At 49.0% G+C, this 12816-nt stretch overlaps 1 protein-coding gene across 6 annotated transcripts in view; it reads left to right on the top strand.

Moving 5' to 3' along the window:
* Positions 1-12816, top strand: part of BIRC6 (baculoviral IAP repeat containing 6) — a 407575-nt gene that overhangs the window by 203856 nt on the left and 190903 nt on the right. For all 6 annotated transcript variants that reach the window (XM_089690190.1, XM_089690188.1, XM_089690192.1 and 3 more), the window contains exons 47-48: positions 4336-4511; positions 11775-11871. In XM_089690190.1, coding sequence (XP_089546316.1) covers positions 4336-4511; positions 11775-11871 — 273 coding nt within the window. The remainder of the gene's footprint in view (positions 1-4335; positions 4512-11774; positions 11872-12816) is intronic.

Here is a 12816-nt window from a genome sequence, read left to right as displayed (position 1 = left end):
CTATTCCTTCCCCCGCTGACGCCGACGATGGGACACTATTCCTTCCCCCGCTGACGCCGACGATGGGACACTATTCCTTCCCCCGCTGACGCCGACGATGGGACACTATTCCTTCCCCCGCTGACGCCGACGATGGGACACTATTCCTTCCCCCGCTGACGCCGACGATGGGACACTATTCCTTCCCCCGCTGACGCCGACGATGGGACACTATTCCTTCCCCCGCTGACGCCGACGATGGGACACTATTCCTTCCCCCGCTGACGCCGACGATGGGACACTATTCCTTCCCCCGCTGACGCCGACGATGGGACACTATTCCTTCCCCCGCTGACGCCGACGATGGGACACTATTCCTTCCCCCGCTGACGCCGACGATGGGACACTATTCCTTCCCCCGCTGACGCCGACGATGGGGCACTATTCCTTCCCCCGCTGACGCCGACGATGGGGCACTATTCCTTCCCCCGCTGACGCCGACGATGGGGCACTATTCCTTCCCCCGCTGACGCCGACGATGGGGCACTATTCCTTCCCCCGCTGACGCCGACGATGGGGCACTATTCCTTCCCCCGCTGACGCCGACGATGGGGCACTATTCCTTCCCCCGCTGACGCCGACGATGGGGCACTATTCCTTCCCCCGCTGACGCCGACGATGGGGCACTATTCCTTCCCCCGCTGACGCCGACGATGGGGCACTATTCCTTCCCCCGCTGACGCCGACCATGGGGCACTATTCCTTCCCCCGCTGACGCCGACCATGGGGCACTATTCCTTCCCCCGCTGACGCCGACCATGGGGCACTATTCCTTCCCCCGCTGACGCCGACGATGGGGCACTATTCCTTCCCCCGCTGACGCCGACGATGGGGCACTATTCCTTCCCCCGCTGACGCCGACGATGGGGCACTATTCCTTCCCCCGCTGACGCCGACGATGGGGCACTATTCCTTCCCCCGCTGACGCCGACGATGGGGCACTATTCCTTCCCCCGCTGACGCCGACGATGGGGCACTATTCCTTCCCCCGCTGACGCCGACGATGGGGCACTATTCCTTCCCCCGCTGACGCCGACGATGGGGCACTATTCCTTCCCCCGCTGACGCCGACGATGGGGCACTATTCCTTTCCCCGCTGACGCCGACGATGGGGCACTATTCCTTCCCCCGCTGACGCCGACGATGGGGCACTATTCCTTCCCCCGCTGACGCCGACGATGGGGCACTATTCCTTCCCCCGCTGACGCCGACGATGGGGCACTATTCCTTCCCCCGCTGACGCCGACGATGGGGCACTATTCCTTCCCCCGCTGACGCCGACGATGGGGCACTATTCCTTCCCCCGCTGACGCCGACGATGGGGCACTATTCCTTCCCCCGCTGACGCCGACGATGGGGCACTATTCCTTCCCCCGCTGACGCCGACGATGGGGCACTATTCCTTCCCCCGCTGACGCCGACGATGGGGCACTATTCCTTCCCCCGCTGACGCCGACGATGGGGCACTATTCCTTCCCCCGCTGACGCCGACGATGGGGCACTATTCCTTCCCCCGCTGACGCCGACGATGGGGCACTATTCCTTCCCCCGCTGACGCCGACGATGGGGCACTATTCCTTCCCCCGCTGACGCCGACGATGGGGCACTATTCCTTCCCCCGCTGACGCCGACGATGGGGCACTATTCCTTCCCCCGCTGACGCCGACGATGGGGCACTATTCCTTCCCCCGCTGACGCCGACGATGGGGCACTATTCCTTCCCCCGCTGACGCCGACGATGGGGCACTATTCCTTCCCCCGCTGACGCCGACGATGGGGCACTATTCCTTCCCCCGCTGACGCCGACGATGGGGCACTATTCCTTCCCCCGCTGACGCCGACGATGGGGCACTATTCCTTCCCCCGCTGACGCCGACGATGGGGCACTATTCCTTCCCCCGCTGACGCCGACGATGGGGCACTATTCCTTCCCCCGCTGACGCCGACGATGGGGCACTATTCCTTCCCCCGCTGACGCCGACGATGGGGCACTATTCCTTCCCCCGCTGACGCCGACGATGGGGCACTATTCCTTCCCCCGCTGACGCCGACGATGGGGCACTATTCCTTCCCCCGCTGACGCCGACGATGGGGCACTATTCCTTCCCCCGCTGACGCCGACGATGGGGCACTATTCCTTCCCCCGCTGACGCCGACGATGGGGCACTATTCCTTCCCCCGCTGACGCCGACGATGGGGCACTATTCCTTCCCCCGCTGACGCCGACGATGGGGCACTATTCCTTCCCCCGCTGACGCCGACGATGGGGCACTATTCCTTCCCCCGCTGACGCCGACGATGGGGCACTATTCCTTCCCCCGCTGACGCCGACGATGGGGCACTATTCCTTCCCCCGCTGACGCCGACGATGGGGCACTATTCCTTCCCCCGCTGACGCCGACGATGGGGCACTATTCCTTCCCCCGCTGACGCCGACGATGGGGCACTATTCCTTCCCCCGCTGACGCCGACGATGGGGCACTATTCCTTCCCCCGCTGACGCCGACGATGGGGCACTGTTCCTTCCCCCGCTGACGCCGACGATGGGGCACTGTTCCTTCCCCCGCTGACGCCGACGATGGGGCACTGTTCCTTCCCCCGCTGACGCCGACGATGGGGCACTGTTCCTTCCCCCGCTGACGCCGACGATGGGGCACTGTTCCTTCCCCCGCTGACGCCGACGATGGGGCACTGTTCCTTCCCCCGCTGACGCCGACGATGGGGCACTGTTCCTTCCCCCGCTGACGCCGACGATGGGGCACTGTTCCTTCCCCCGCTGACGCCGACGATGGGGCACTGTTCCTTCCCCCGCTGACGCCGACGATGGGGCACTGTTCCTTCCCCCGCTGACGCCGACGATGGGGCACTGTTCCTTCCCCCGCTGACGCCGACGATGGGGCACTGTTCCTTCCCCCGCTGACGCCGACGATGGGGCACTGTTCCTTCCCCCGCTGACGCCGACGATGGGGCACTGTTCCTTCCCCCGCTGACGCCGACGATGGGGCACTGTTCCTTCCCCCGCTGACGCCGACGATGGGGCACTGTTCCTTCCCCCGCTGACGCCGACGATGGGGCACTGTTCCTTCCCCCGCTGACGCCGACGATGGGGCACTGTTCCTTCCCCCGCTGACGCCGACGATGGGGCACTGTTCCTTCCCCCGCTGACGCCGACGATGGGGCACTGTTCCTTCCCCCGCTGACGCCGACGATGGGGCACTGTTCCTTCCCCCGCTGACGCCGACGATGGGGCACTGTTCCTTCCCCCGCTGACGCCGACGATGGGGCACTGTTCCTTCCCCCGCTGACGCCGACGATGGGGCACTGTTCCTTCCCCCGCTGACGCCGACGATGGGGCACTATTCCTTCCCCCGCTGACGCCGACGATGGGGCACTATTCCTTCCCCCGCTGACGCCGACGATGGGGCACTATTCCTTCCCCCGCTGACGCCGACGATGGGGCACTATTCCTTCCCCCGCTGACGCCGACGATGGGGCACTATTCCTTCCCCCGCTGACGCCGACGATGGGGCACTATTCCTTCCCCCGCTGACGCCGACGATGGGGCACTATTCCTTCCCCCGCTGACGCCGACGATGGGGCACTATTCCTTCCCCCGCTGACGCCGACGATGGGGCACTATTCCTTCCCCCGCTGACGCCGACGATGGGGCACTATTCCTTCCCCCGCTGACGCCGACGATGGGGCACTATTCCTTCCCCCGCTGACGCCGACGATGGGGCACTATTCCTTCCCCCGCTGACGCCGACGATGGGGCACTATTCCTTCCCCCGCTGACGCCGACGATGGGGCACTATTTTGCTCCATAAGACACACTTGGGGGGAAATGTCTGTGCGTCTTATGGAGCGGTCGGCCCAGTATTCCCGCCGCCGTTGTATGTCCGCAGTCTCTGGTCATCTCCTGTACTGTGTCCGCATTTGTTCATAGTTTTTTTTTTTTTTTTTTTTTTTTTTTTTTTAAACTATAGTCCGGCCCTCCAATGGTCTGAGGGACAGTGAACTGGCCCCCTGTTTAAAAGTTGAGGACCCCTGGTTTAGAACCTACAGCTGTTTTAAGTTGCTATACTTGTCAACATTTGGATGATTTTTTTTTGCTCATGTCCTGGTGGAATGCATTACTGGAATAATCAGTAGGGGAAAATGTCCTCAAATGTTGTTGAGAGTTCTGACCTTCCCCCACTCTATTAAAACACAAAAAAAAAATAGATGTTGGCTTTCACTGTAAGCATCTCTTCATACTGGTGTCATCAGATGTTTGTGTTTTGTTTTTTTTTTTAGGTGCAAGTGGTTTACATTTAACCAAGCATGAAAACTTCCATGGAGGGCTAGATGCCATTTCTGTTGGTGATGGGCTCTTCACCATTTTAACAACTCTTAGCAAGAAGGCTAGTACAGTTCAAGTGATGCTACAGCCAATTTTAACTTATATGGCATGTGGATATATGGGAAGACAGGTAAATTGACATTTTTTTCCTTAATCGATTAAAAGCACATTTGTCTTTTATACAAGATTTATTCTTTCTGCTTTTATAGGAGTTTAATTTTGATTTTTGGCTTTTTACCACTTTGTAAATCTTAGTTTATATAAAGGGAAATTCCAGATGGGTATAAAAAGATCTGTTAACACAGTTTTGTATTGTACCCACGTTTATCTGGTCAGCCTGTATTCCCTTTGCACAGCAGAATGAGTCTGCAAGTGGAAGGGGCCACACTAGGAACTAGTAAGGCTCTGCAGCATGTTGTGTGCTTTTGACTCTTCTGCTAACTGGAGGTGAGAGCTAGACATGGTTTTTACCAGTGTTCTTGGCCAAGCTTTGCTACTGTTGCAATGGTTTTAAAGAACTTGCCTGTACTATCTGGTTGCCTTTGACAGTATGTTAATTTGAAGTGTATATAAAGTAAAAATATTTTCTTTCTTAGTTTTCAACAGAATGGTGAGGGATCTTGTCTTGGTGACTTACTGGGATGGAACGTAATTGGAAATATTTACTGTTCGTGTCTAAGAGATTTTCTTTTACTTTTTTGTCTTCAGAAGCAGTAGTGATGGGAAATCTCCTCACAAGAAAAGCTGTTTTTTCTAACCATTTCCTTCTGTAGCCAAAACTAAACACAAATGTTTTGGCTTTAAAAATACTTTAAAGTGCATCTGTGCCCAGACTATAGAAGCAAAGTTATTTATATATCTTTAAAGGATAAGTTCACCTTTTAAAAGTAAAAAATAATAAAGGTACTTTTTTGCAGGTAAAAAATGTGCCATTTATTTTTCACTTGGAGCCTACAAAGAAACCTGCTGATCACTGGTGCCATGCAGGACTCCTGCAGACTTATCGGTTTATGTGCTTGTACCTTGTATTGGCAGGCAGATACACACTGACCGGAAGAGACAAGGAACTACCACAGCACTCAACAGTGCCCTGGTAGTAAATTGAGACCTACAAGTTGATAGCCACAAAGACTGTGTCGGTATTTGTAATTTTCCATTTACAGAATTCTGTGAATGAATGATGCAGCTGGGTGGGCGGAGCCACCACAGGTTGTGTGTGGTTTTTTTTTTTGTTTGTTTTTTCCAGATCTGCCTTTCTGTCATCACCAGTACCACTGTAACCCCTAACTGTCACTAATGAAGCAATTTCTATCTTTCTATCTACCTCTACATTTAAACCTTTATGACAGAGGTTGTCCATAGTTCAGATCCATCTTTTTTCTTTTTGTGATACAGATTTCACTCTGTTCAGTCAAGACCTTGAACTTCAAACTAAACTGCTTGAGCTTGTCTTTTCACATCAGCTATCACAGTTGGTTAGTCTTCAGGGATGCTTTGGAGGTGGTACCCAGGCCCTGCTGGACCAAGGATCGCAGAACTTTAGGGCTTACCTGGAATGGGACCCAAGGGTCAGTGCTGGACTCTTCCAGTGGAGACTTTCAGGCTTTAGTGTAGTTTTTTTGCCACATGGATCCCCCAGCTCCTGAGCTGTGGAACTTCCTCAGCTGCAACTCACTCTATGAACACTCACTTTATGAGTAAAAGCCATGGTAGTAGCAAAGAAAAACCTGGTATGTTCTTTTTGGGCTCTGAGCTCTGCATTGGTGCTCTGCAGATGTGGCTAGAGAGGATTCACTTTTTTGGAGGAAGTTTCTTTAGTGAGTAACTCACCTTTTTCTGGAAAATCACAGAGGTGTAAGAGAACCCTGCTCAGAGTAAGTCCCCCAAGCTCTCCCCCAAGGAAGGCTTCCTTTCATCCCTCACAGGCCTCTTCTTCTAAGCCCATGCCCCGAATACAATTTCAAAGCAAGCCTTGGACACCCAAGCCAGCTAAACTCAGTTTTAAGCCTTCTGCACAATGATGGGTTGCCACTACTTCATCAAGTGGGAGGACATCTGTTGTTCTTCATGGCTGTTTGGGTTCAGTCTGTTGTCGCCCATGGCTAAAAAGTGGAGTTTGTCCTCCCCTCCTCTTCATGACTTCCAACCTGGCCACCTCTGCAGCAAGTGCAGGTTCCTCAGGTTGCCATTCAATAGCTTCTTTTCTTGGGTGTTTTGCCCATTTTGATGGGGGGAGAGATTTTAGGGCTCTTACTCCAACATGTTCATGGTCCTGAAACCTGATGACGACATACATCCCATTTTGGACCTCGAGTTCCTCTACAGATAAGTAAGAATCCAGATGTTTATGGAATCTGCCTGGTTGGTCATCACCTTCCATCAACAAGCAAATTTCATGGCTTCTTTAAACAATAAAGATGCCTATTTGTCCTATCTTCCCATTTATGGTTCCTTAGTTTCCAAAAATTTCCATCAATTGTGACTCACCACTTGGAATACCTAGGCCTTGTCCTGGATACAGCTCTGGCTCGAGTGTTTTTTTTCCTGCGGCAAAAATCTTGTTGCTGAGATCTCTGGCATGGAAACACCTGTTCCATCATCAACCATCAGTTATGTTTTGCATGAGGGCTCTGGGTCTAATGGTGGCCTCAATCAAGCCAGTGCTGTTTGCCCAGACTAAGTCCAGGGTGCATGAGATAAGCAGACTTCTTTAGTTTAGCCCATGAGCCCATTGGCAGAGGCCAGATACACTCTAACATGTTGGATATTCAGTCCGAAACTGGAGTCTAGAGTCCTTTCTCCTATTGATTTGAACAGTGCTTATGGTGGATACCATCCTGTTGGACTGGGGAAGTTTGCTTGGTACAGTTATGGTACAGTGTACTTGATCAGTGAAGGAATCGTTACTTCGAATCCTGACATCAGTGTTTTTGGGACCTCGCCCTTCACAAGTGGACAAGTTGTGTTCGTGAACTGCCAAAGTGGGTTCATCCAGTCTCTGCTACTGTTTGCATCAGTTGCCAAGGCAGAATTTCACGTTAAAATCTTCTCAGCCATATGCTTTTCAGCTATAAAAAATTGGCAATTGGCTCTCAGCCACCAGCTGCTTGGCTCGGGACAGTGGTCCCTTCATCCGGGGTGTTTCAGGATCTTTGCCAGATGGTGGAATGCTGGACATGGATTTCCTAGTTTCATGATTCATCCACAAGGTGGAAAGGTTAATGTCTCAATTGCAGGGGTCCTCTCAGTGGATGCTCTGTGTATGTTGCCTTTAAAGTGGTTGCTAGGGCTGAAGGCTTTTTACCTTAATGCATTCTCTGCCATGATCAGCTCCCCCCACCCCTAAATATTTACCTGAGCCTTATTTTGATCCAGTGCTGTGCCAGAGAGCAGCAGTGCTGCATTCTCTCTCATCACTGGACTCAGAGGCAGTAGAGGGAGCCAATGGCGTCTGCTGCAATGAGTCAAATCCTTTGAGGAGGAGACAGGGCTGAGTTGTGCTGTATGTGTCAATAGACTCAAACAACCCGCCTAGACATCAAGCCTGCACGAGTGTCTCCATTGTAAGTGGTTTGCTATGGGGGCAGACGGAAGGGAGGAGGAGCTTAGAGAGCCAACAGGGTACCCCAGAAGGGGAAGTTTAGGGCTGTTCTGTGCAAAACCATTGCACATAGCAGTTAACTTTAACATGTTTATTATTTAAAAAAAATTAACCTTTACAATCGCTTTAAAGATCCTCCCTCACCTGCTCCACTGGATCAGGCGATTGTAATACTCAGACCCCCAAAGTGGCCAAGAAGAACGTGGTACACAGGCGTCCTCTGGGTTCTGATGGATGTTCCATGGCCATTACTAGACCACCTAGATCTACTGTTTTAGGGTCTATTGTTCCATTCTGCTTCGTTTTTGCTGGCTTTTAAAGCCTGGCGATTAAAGCTCAAATCCTGAGCGAGGTGATAGTGTTGATATCCCTATGCTTTTGAGTGCCAGAAAATCAACTTCTCAGAATTTTTCACTGCATCTGGAAGACTTATTTTGCTCGTTGTGAACAGCAGATAATTTCTTTGCCAGTACTCTGTGAGGTGTCCTGGCTTTTCTTTAATCAGGGCTGGATCAGCAGTTGGCTCTGAGTACGGTCAAGACCCAAATATTTGCTTTTGTGATTTTTCAGCAGCCCTCATCCCACTACCTGGTGAAGGTTTTTGTACAAGTGGTAGCTCATATTGTTCCTCCCAGACAATCTGCAGTGGCACATTGGGACTCCACTCTGGATCTTTCGGTGCTGCACACTCCTCCCTTTGAGCCCATTTGCGATAGAGGAGTGTGTTAGCAGTTGCTGCCATGTCTTATAGGGAACCTTTCTGGGTTGATTACAAAAATAAGGTTATCCTTCCACCTAGGGTCTCCATTTTGACTAAGATGGTGCCTTCCTTTTACCTCAATTAGGACACAGGCCTGATTGGCACCACATTCTCTTGATGTGGTTTGAGCTGTTAGTCTACCTCATGGTTATGGCTTCCCTAAGAAAATCAGAATGCCTCTTTGGGCTTATGGAAGGCTGTTGCAGGTGACTCCCTGTATCTCATTCTACAGTTGCTAGGTGGATCTTTTAGGTTGTGGTTTGAGCCTGTTCATCCAAAGATACAGTTGCTCCCTTTCTGATGAATGGTCATTCTACCGGATCTGTCAGTGCACCATGGTCATCAAGCATCTGCATTGCAGATTTGTAAGACTGCAGCCCAGCCTTCAGTTTACAAAGTTTTACTGAGTGGATGTTTTGGCCTCAGGTGATGCAGTCGTCTCTGAACCTATCTCTGTTCTTATGCAGTATGAACAAAAATAGAATTATTAACTTGCTTGAAAAAACTGTTCTTGGGAGTACAGTACAAATCGCTGGCCACCCTACCCTCTGCGGTCTTCATACTGCTTGCTGAGAGCAGGAGGCATTATATGGGGATCCTCAATTGTTGTTTTTTTTTTTTTACCCACTGTTCAGTGACCTACCCAACCAGGATAACCCAGTTGTCTCTGAATCTGCCTTTGGCCTGTACTGTACTCAAAGAAATGGATTTTACAAGTAAAAAAAAAACCCAACAATTCGGATATAGTATGCATTGTGTGTGTGTGTATATATGTGTATGCGTGTATATATGTGTGTGTGTATATATGTGTGTGTGTGTGTGTGTGTGTGTGTATATATATATATATATATATATATATATATATATATACACACAATCAGGTCCATAAATATTGGGACATCGACACAATTCTAACATTTTTGGCTCTATACACCACCACAATGGATTTGAAATGAAATGAACAAGATGAGCTTTAACTGCAGACTGTCAGCTTTAATTTGAGGGTATTTACATCCAAATCAGGTGAACGGTGTAGGAATTACAACAGTTTGCATATGTGCCTCCCACTTATTAAGGAACCAAAAGTAATGGGACAGAATAATAATCATAAATCAAACTTTCACTTTTTAATACTTGGTTGCAAATCCTTTGCAGTCAATTACAGCCTGAAGTCTGGAACGCATAGACATCACCAGATGCTGGGTTTCATCCCTGGTGATGCTCTGCCAGGCCTCTACTGCAACTGTCTTCAGTTCCTGCTTGTTCTTGGGGCATTTTCCCTTCAGTTTTGTCTTCAGCAAGTGAAATGCATGCTCAATCGGATTCAGGTCAGGTGATTGACTTGGCCATTGCATAACATTCCACTTCTTTCCCTTAAAAAACTCTTTGGTTGCTTTTGCAGTATGCTTTGGGTCATTGTCCATCTGCACTGTGAAGCGGCGTCCAATGAGTTCTGAAGCATTTGGCTGAATATGAGCAGATAATATTGCCCGAAACACTTCAGAATTCATCCTGCTGCTTTTGTCAGCAGTCACATCATCAATAAATACAAGAGAACCAGTTCCATTGGCAGCCATACATGCCCACGCCATGACACTACCACCACCATGCTTCACTGATGAGGTGGTATGCTTAGGATTATGAGCAGTTCCTTTGCTTCTCCATACTCTTCTCTTCCCATCACTCTGGTACAAGTTGATCTTGGTCTCATCTGTCCATAGGATGTTGTTCCAGAACTTTGAAGGCTTTTTTAGATGTCGTTTGGCAAACTCTAATCTGGCCTTCCTGTTTTTGAGGCTCACCAATGGTTTACATCTTGTGGTGAACCTTCTGTATTCACTCTGGTGAAGTCTTCTCTTGATTATTGACTTTGACACACATACACCTACCTCCTGGAGAGTGTTCTTGATCTGGCCAACTGTTGTGAAGGGTGTTTTCTTCACCAGGGAAAGAATTCTTCGGTCTTCCACCACAGTTGTTTTCTGTGGTCTTCCGGGTCTTTTGGTGTTGCTGAGCTCACCGGTGCGTTCCTTCTTTTTAAGAATGTTCCAAACAGTTGTTTTGGCCACGCCTAATGTTTTTGCTATCTCTCTGATGGGTTTGTTTTGTTTTTTCAGCCTAATGATGGCTTGCTTCACTGATAGTGACAGCTCTTTGGATCTCATCTTGAGAGTTGACAGCAACAGATTCCAAATGCAAATAGCACACTTGAAATGAACTCTGGACCTTTTATCTGCTCATTGTAATTGGGATAATGAGGAAATAACACAAACCTGGCCATGGAACGGCTGAGAAGCCAATTGTCCCATTACTTTTGGTCCCTTAATAAGTGGGAGGCACATATGCAAACTGTTGTAATTCCTACACCGTTCACCTGATTTGAATGTAAATACCCTCAAATTAAAGCTGACAGTCTGCAGTTATAGCACATCTTGATTGTTTCATTTCAAATCCATTGTGGTGGTGTACAGAGCCAAAAATGTTAGAATTGTGTCGATGTCCCAATATTTATGGACCTGACTGTGTGTGTGTGTGTATATATATATATATATATATATATATATATATATATATACACACACTTCAGCAATAACAACTGTACACTCTATCCAAAACTGAAAGCATAGCATATAATTAACCTTTAAAGCGACACTTTTGCCAACCATAAATAGAGCTCAGTGGTTCCTCCCTCTTACTTTCAAGCACCTACATGACTTAGCAGCAGTGATGAGGTCAGCAGGGAAGACAAAGTAATCTACACTCTTGAAAGTGTTTGTTTCAGATGATACCTTCAGAGGACGGATACTTTTGATCAGAGCTGCAATTGGCAGCATGGGAAATACAAAAGGTGAGTATTCTCTTCTTTTACAGATAACAGGGTTTTAAATACTGATAGCATTTTTCCTTTTTTGTTTTTTTTGTTTTTATTTTGTGATTTTGCTTTAAGGAATTTGTGCTTTGTAAGTTTTTTCTTTTTGCATTTCATCAATTAAAAATTAATCTCAAGTGTTTTTTTGATTTGTTTGTCCCAGGGGTCTCTTTCAACCTGTCAGCTGTCGGAACCTCTGCTGTGGTTCATTTTAAGAGTTTTAGACACAAGTGAGGCTTTGAAAGCCTTCCATGAAATGGGTAAGTGATGGCAGAAAGAAATGTTTTGAACAGTCTAGCTTCTCAACTCATAACTGCGTAATCTCCATCTTCGTTCAAAGCTAAATTTCAGGATATTATTTTTCTGTAGACCATTAAGCAGTATTGTTTGCTATAAGTATCTTTGTATACTATTTATATAAACATGAACTGTGATGGAAACATTCTGATCTAGGTTATCCTTTAGTAAAGCAATGGCACGTGAAGTACATTGCACATACTCTGTGCCTGCAAACCAATTAATTTTTAAAAAAATATATGTACTTACTTTGAGGATGGCAACTGAATGCAGGAGCGAGAAGTTGTATGTATACTACTGCAGAACACAGTAGAAAATGTTCAGTTATACATTGCTTTGTGTAGATAAACATAGATGCTCATCTTCAAAGACTGATAAAATAAAAGCGGTCTGTTTAATTTACTATATGTTGAATGATAGAAGAAATTTAGCCTATCTTATCTGGGCATCTGTTTTTCTTTGTATACCACAGGCTCTATAGGCCTTGTGTAGGTGGTGTGCCATTTAAATTTGTTCTATTATATCAGCAGTCCCCAGGCTTTTTGGCACCAGGGACTGGTTTGATGAAAGACCATTTTTCCACGGACCTGGGCAGGCGGGCGGTTGTGGGGGGGGGAGTGAATCTGTTGGTTTCAGGATCAGAATGATTCCACACTCTATTTCTGAAAAGCAAGCAGCCAGTTATATCAGAACACTCCTGTCCTACCAGAATGTTGGACTCCCAAGTATTTTGCTGATTACAGTTTGGACATCAGTGTTGGCTGACATTGGAGATGATCTGTGAACACACAATACCTGAGTAGGGGACCATGGCAGTGTCCCATTCTTGCTGAATGGGAATCCTTTATCCTCTTCAGCTGATGTTCCACAGCTACCAGGGATGGAAGCTGTTGGGTGGGACACCGAGG

Source organism: Staurois parvus, unplaced genomic scaffold, assembly GCF_062004578.1.
Source record: "Staurois parvus isolate SC_StPar_1 unplaced genomic scaffold, SC_StPar_1.0 ptg000520l, whole genome shotgun sequence".
NCBI classification, from domain to species: Eukaryota; Metazoa; Chordata; class Amphibia; order Anura; family Ranidae; genus Staurois; species Staurois parvus.
Note: the sequence above shows the minus strand (reverse complement) of the source record. Positions and strands in the feature narration are given on the sequence as shown.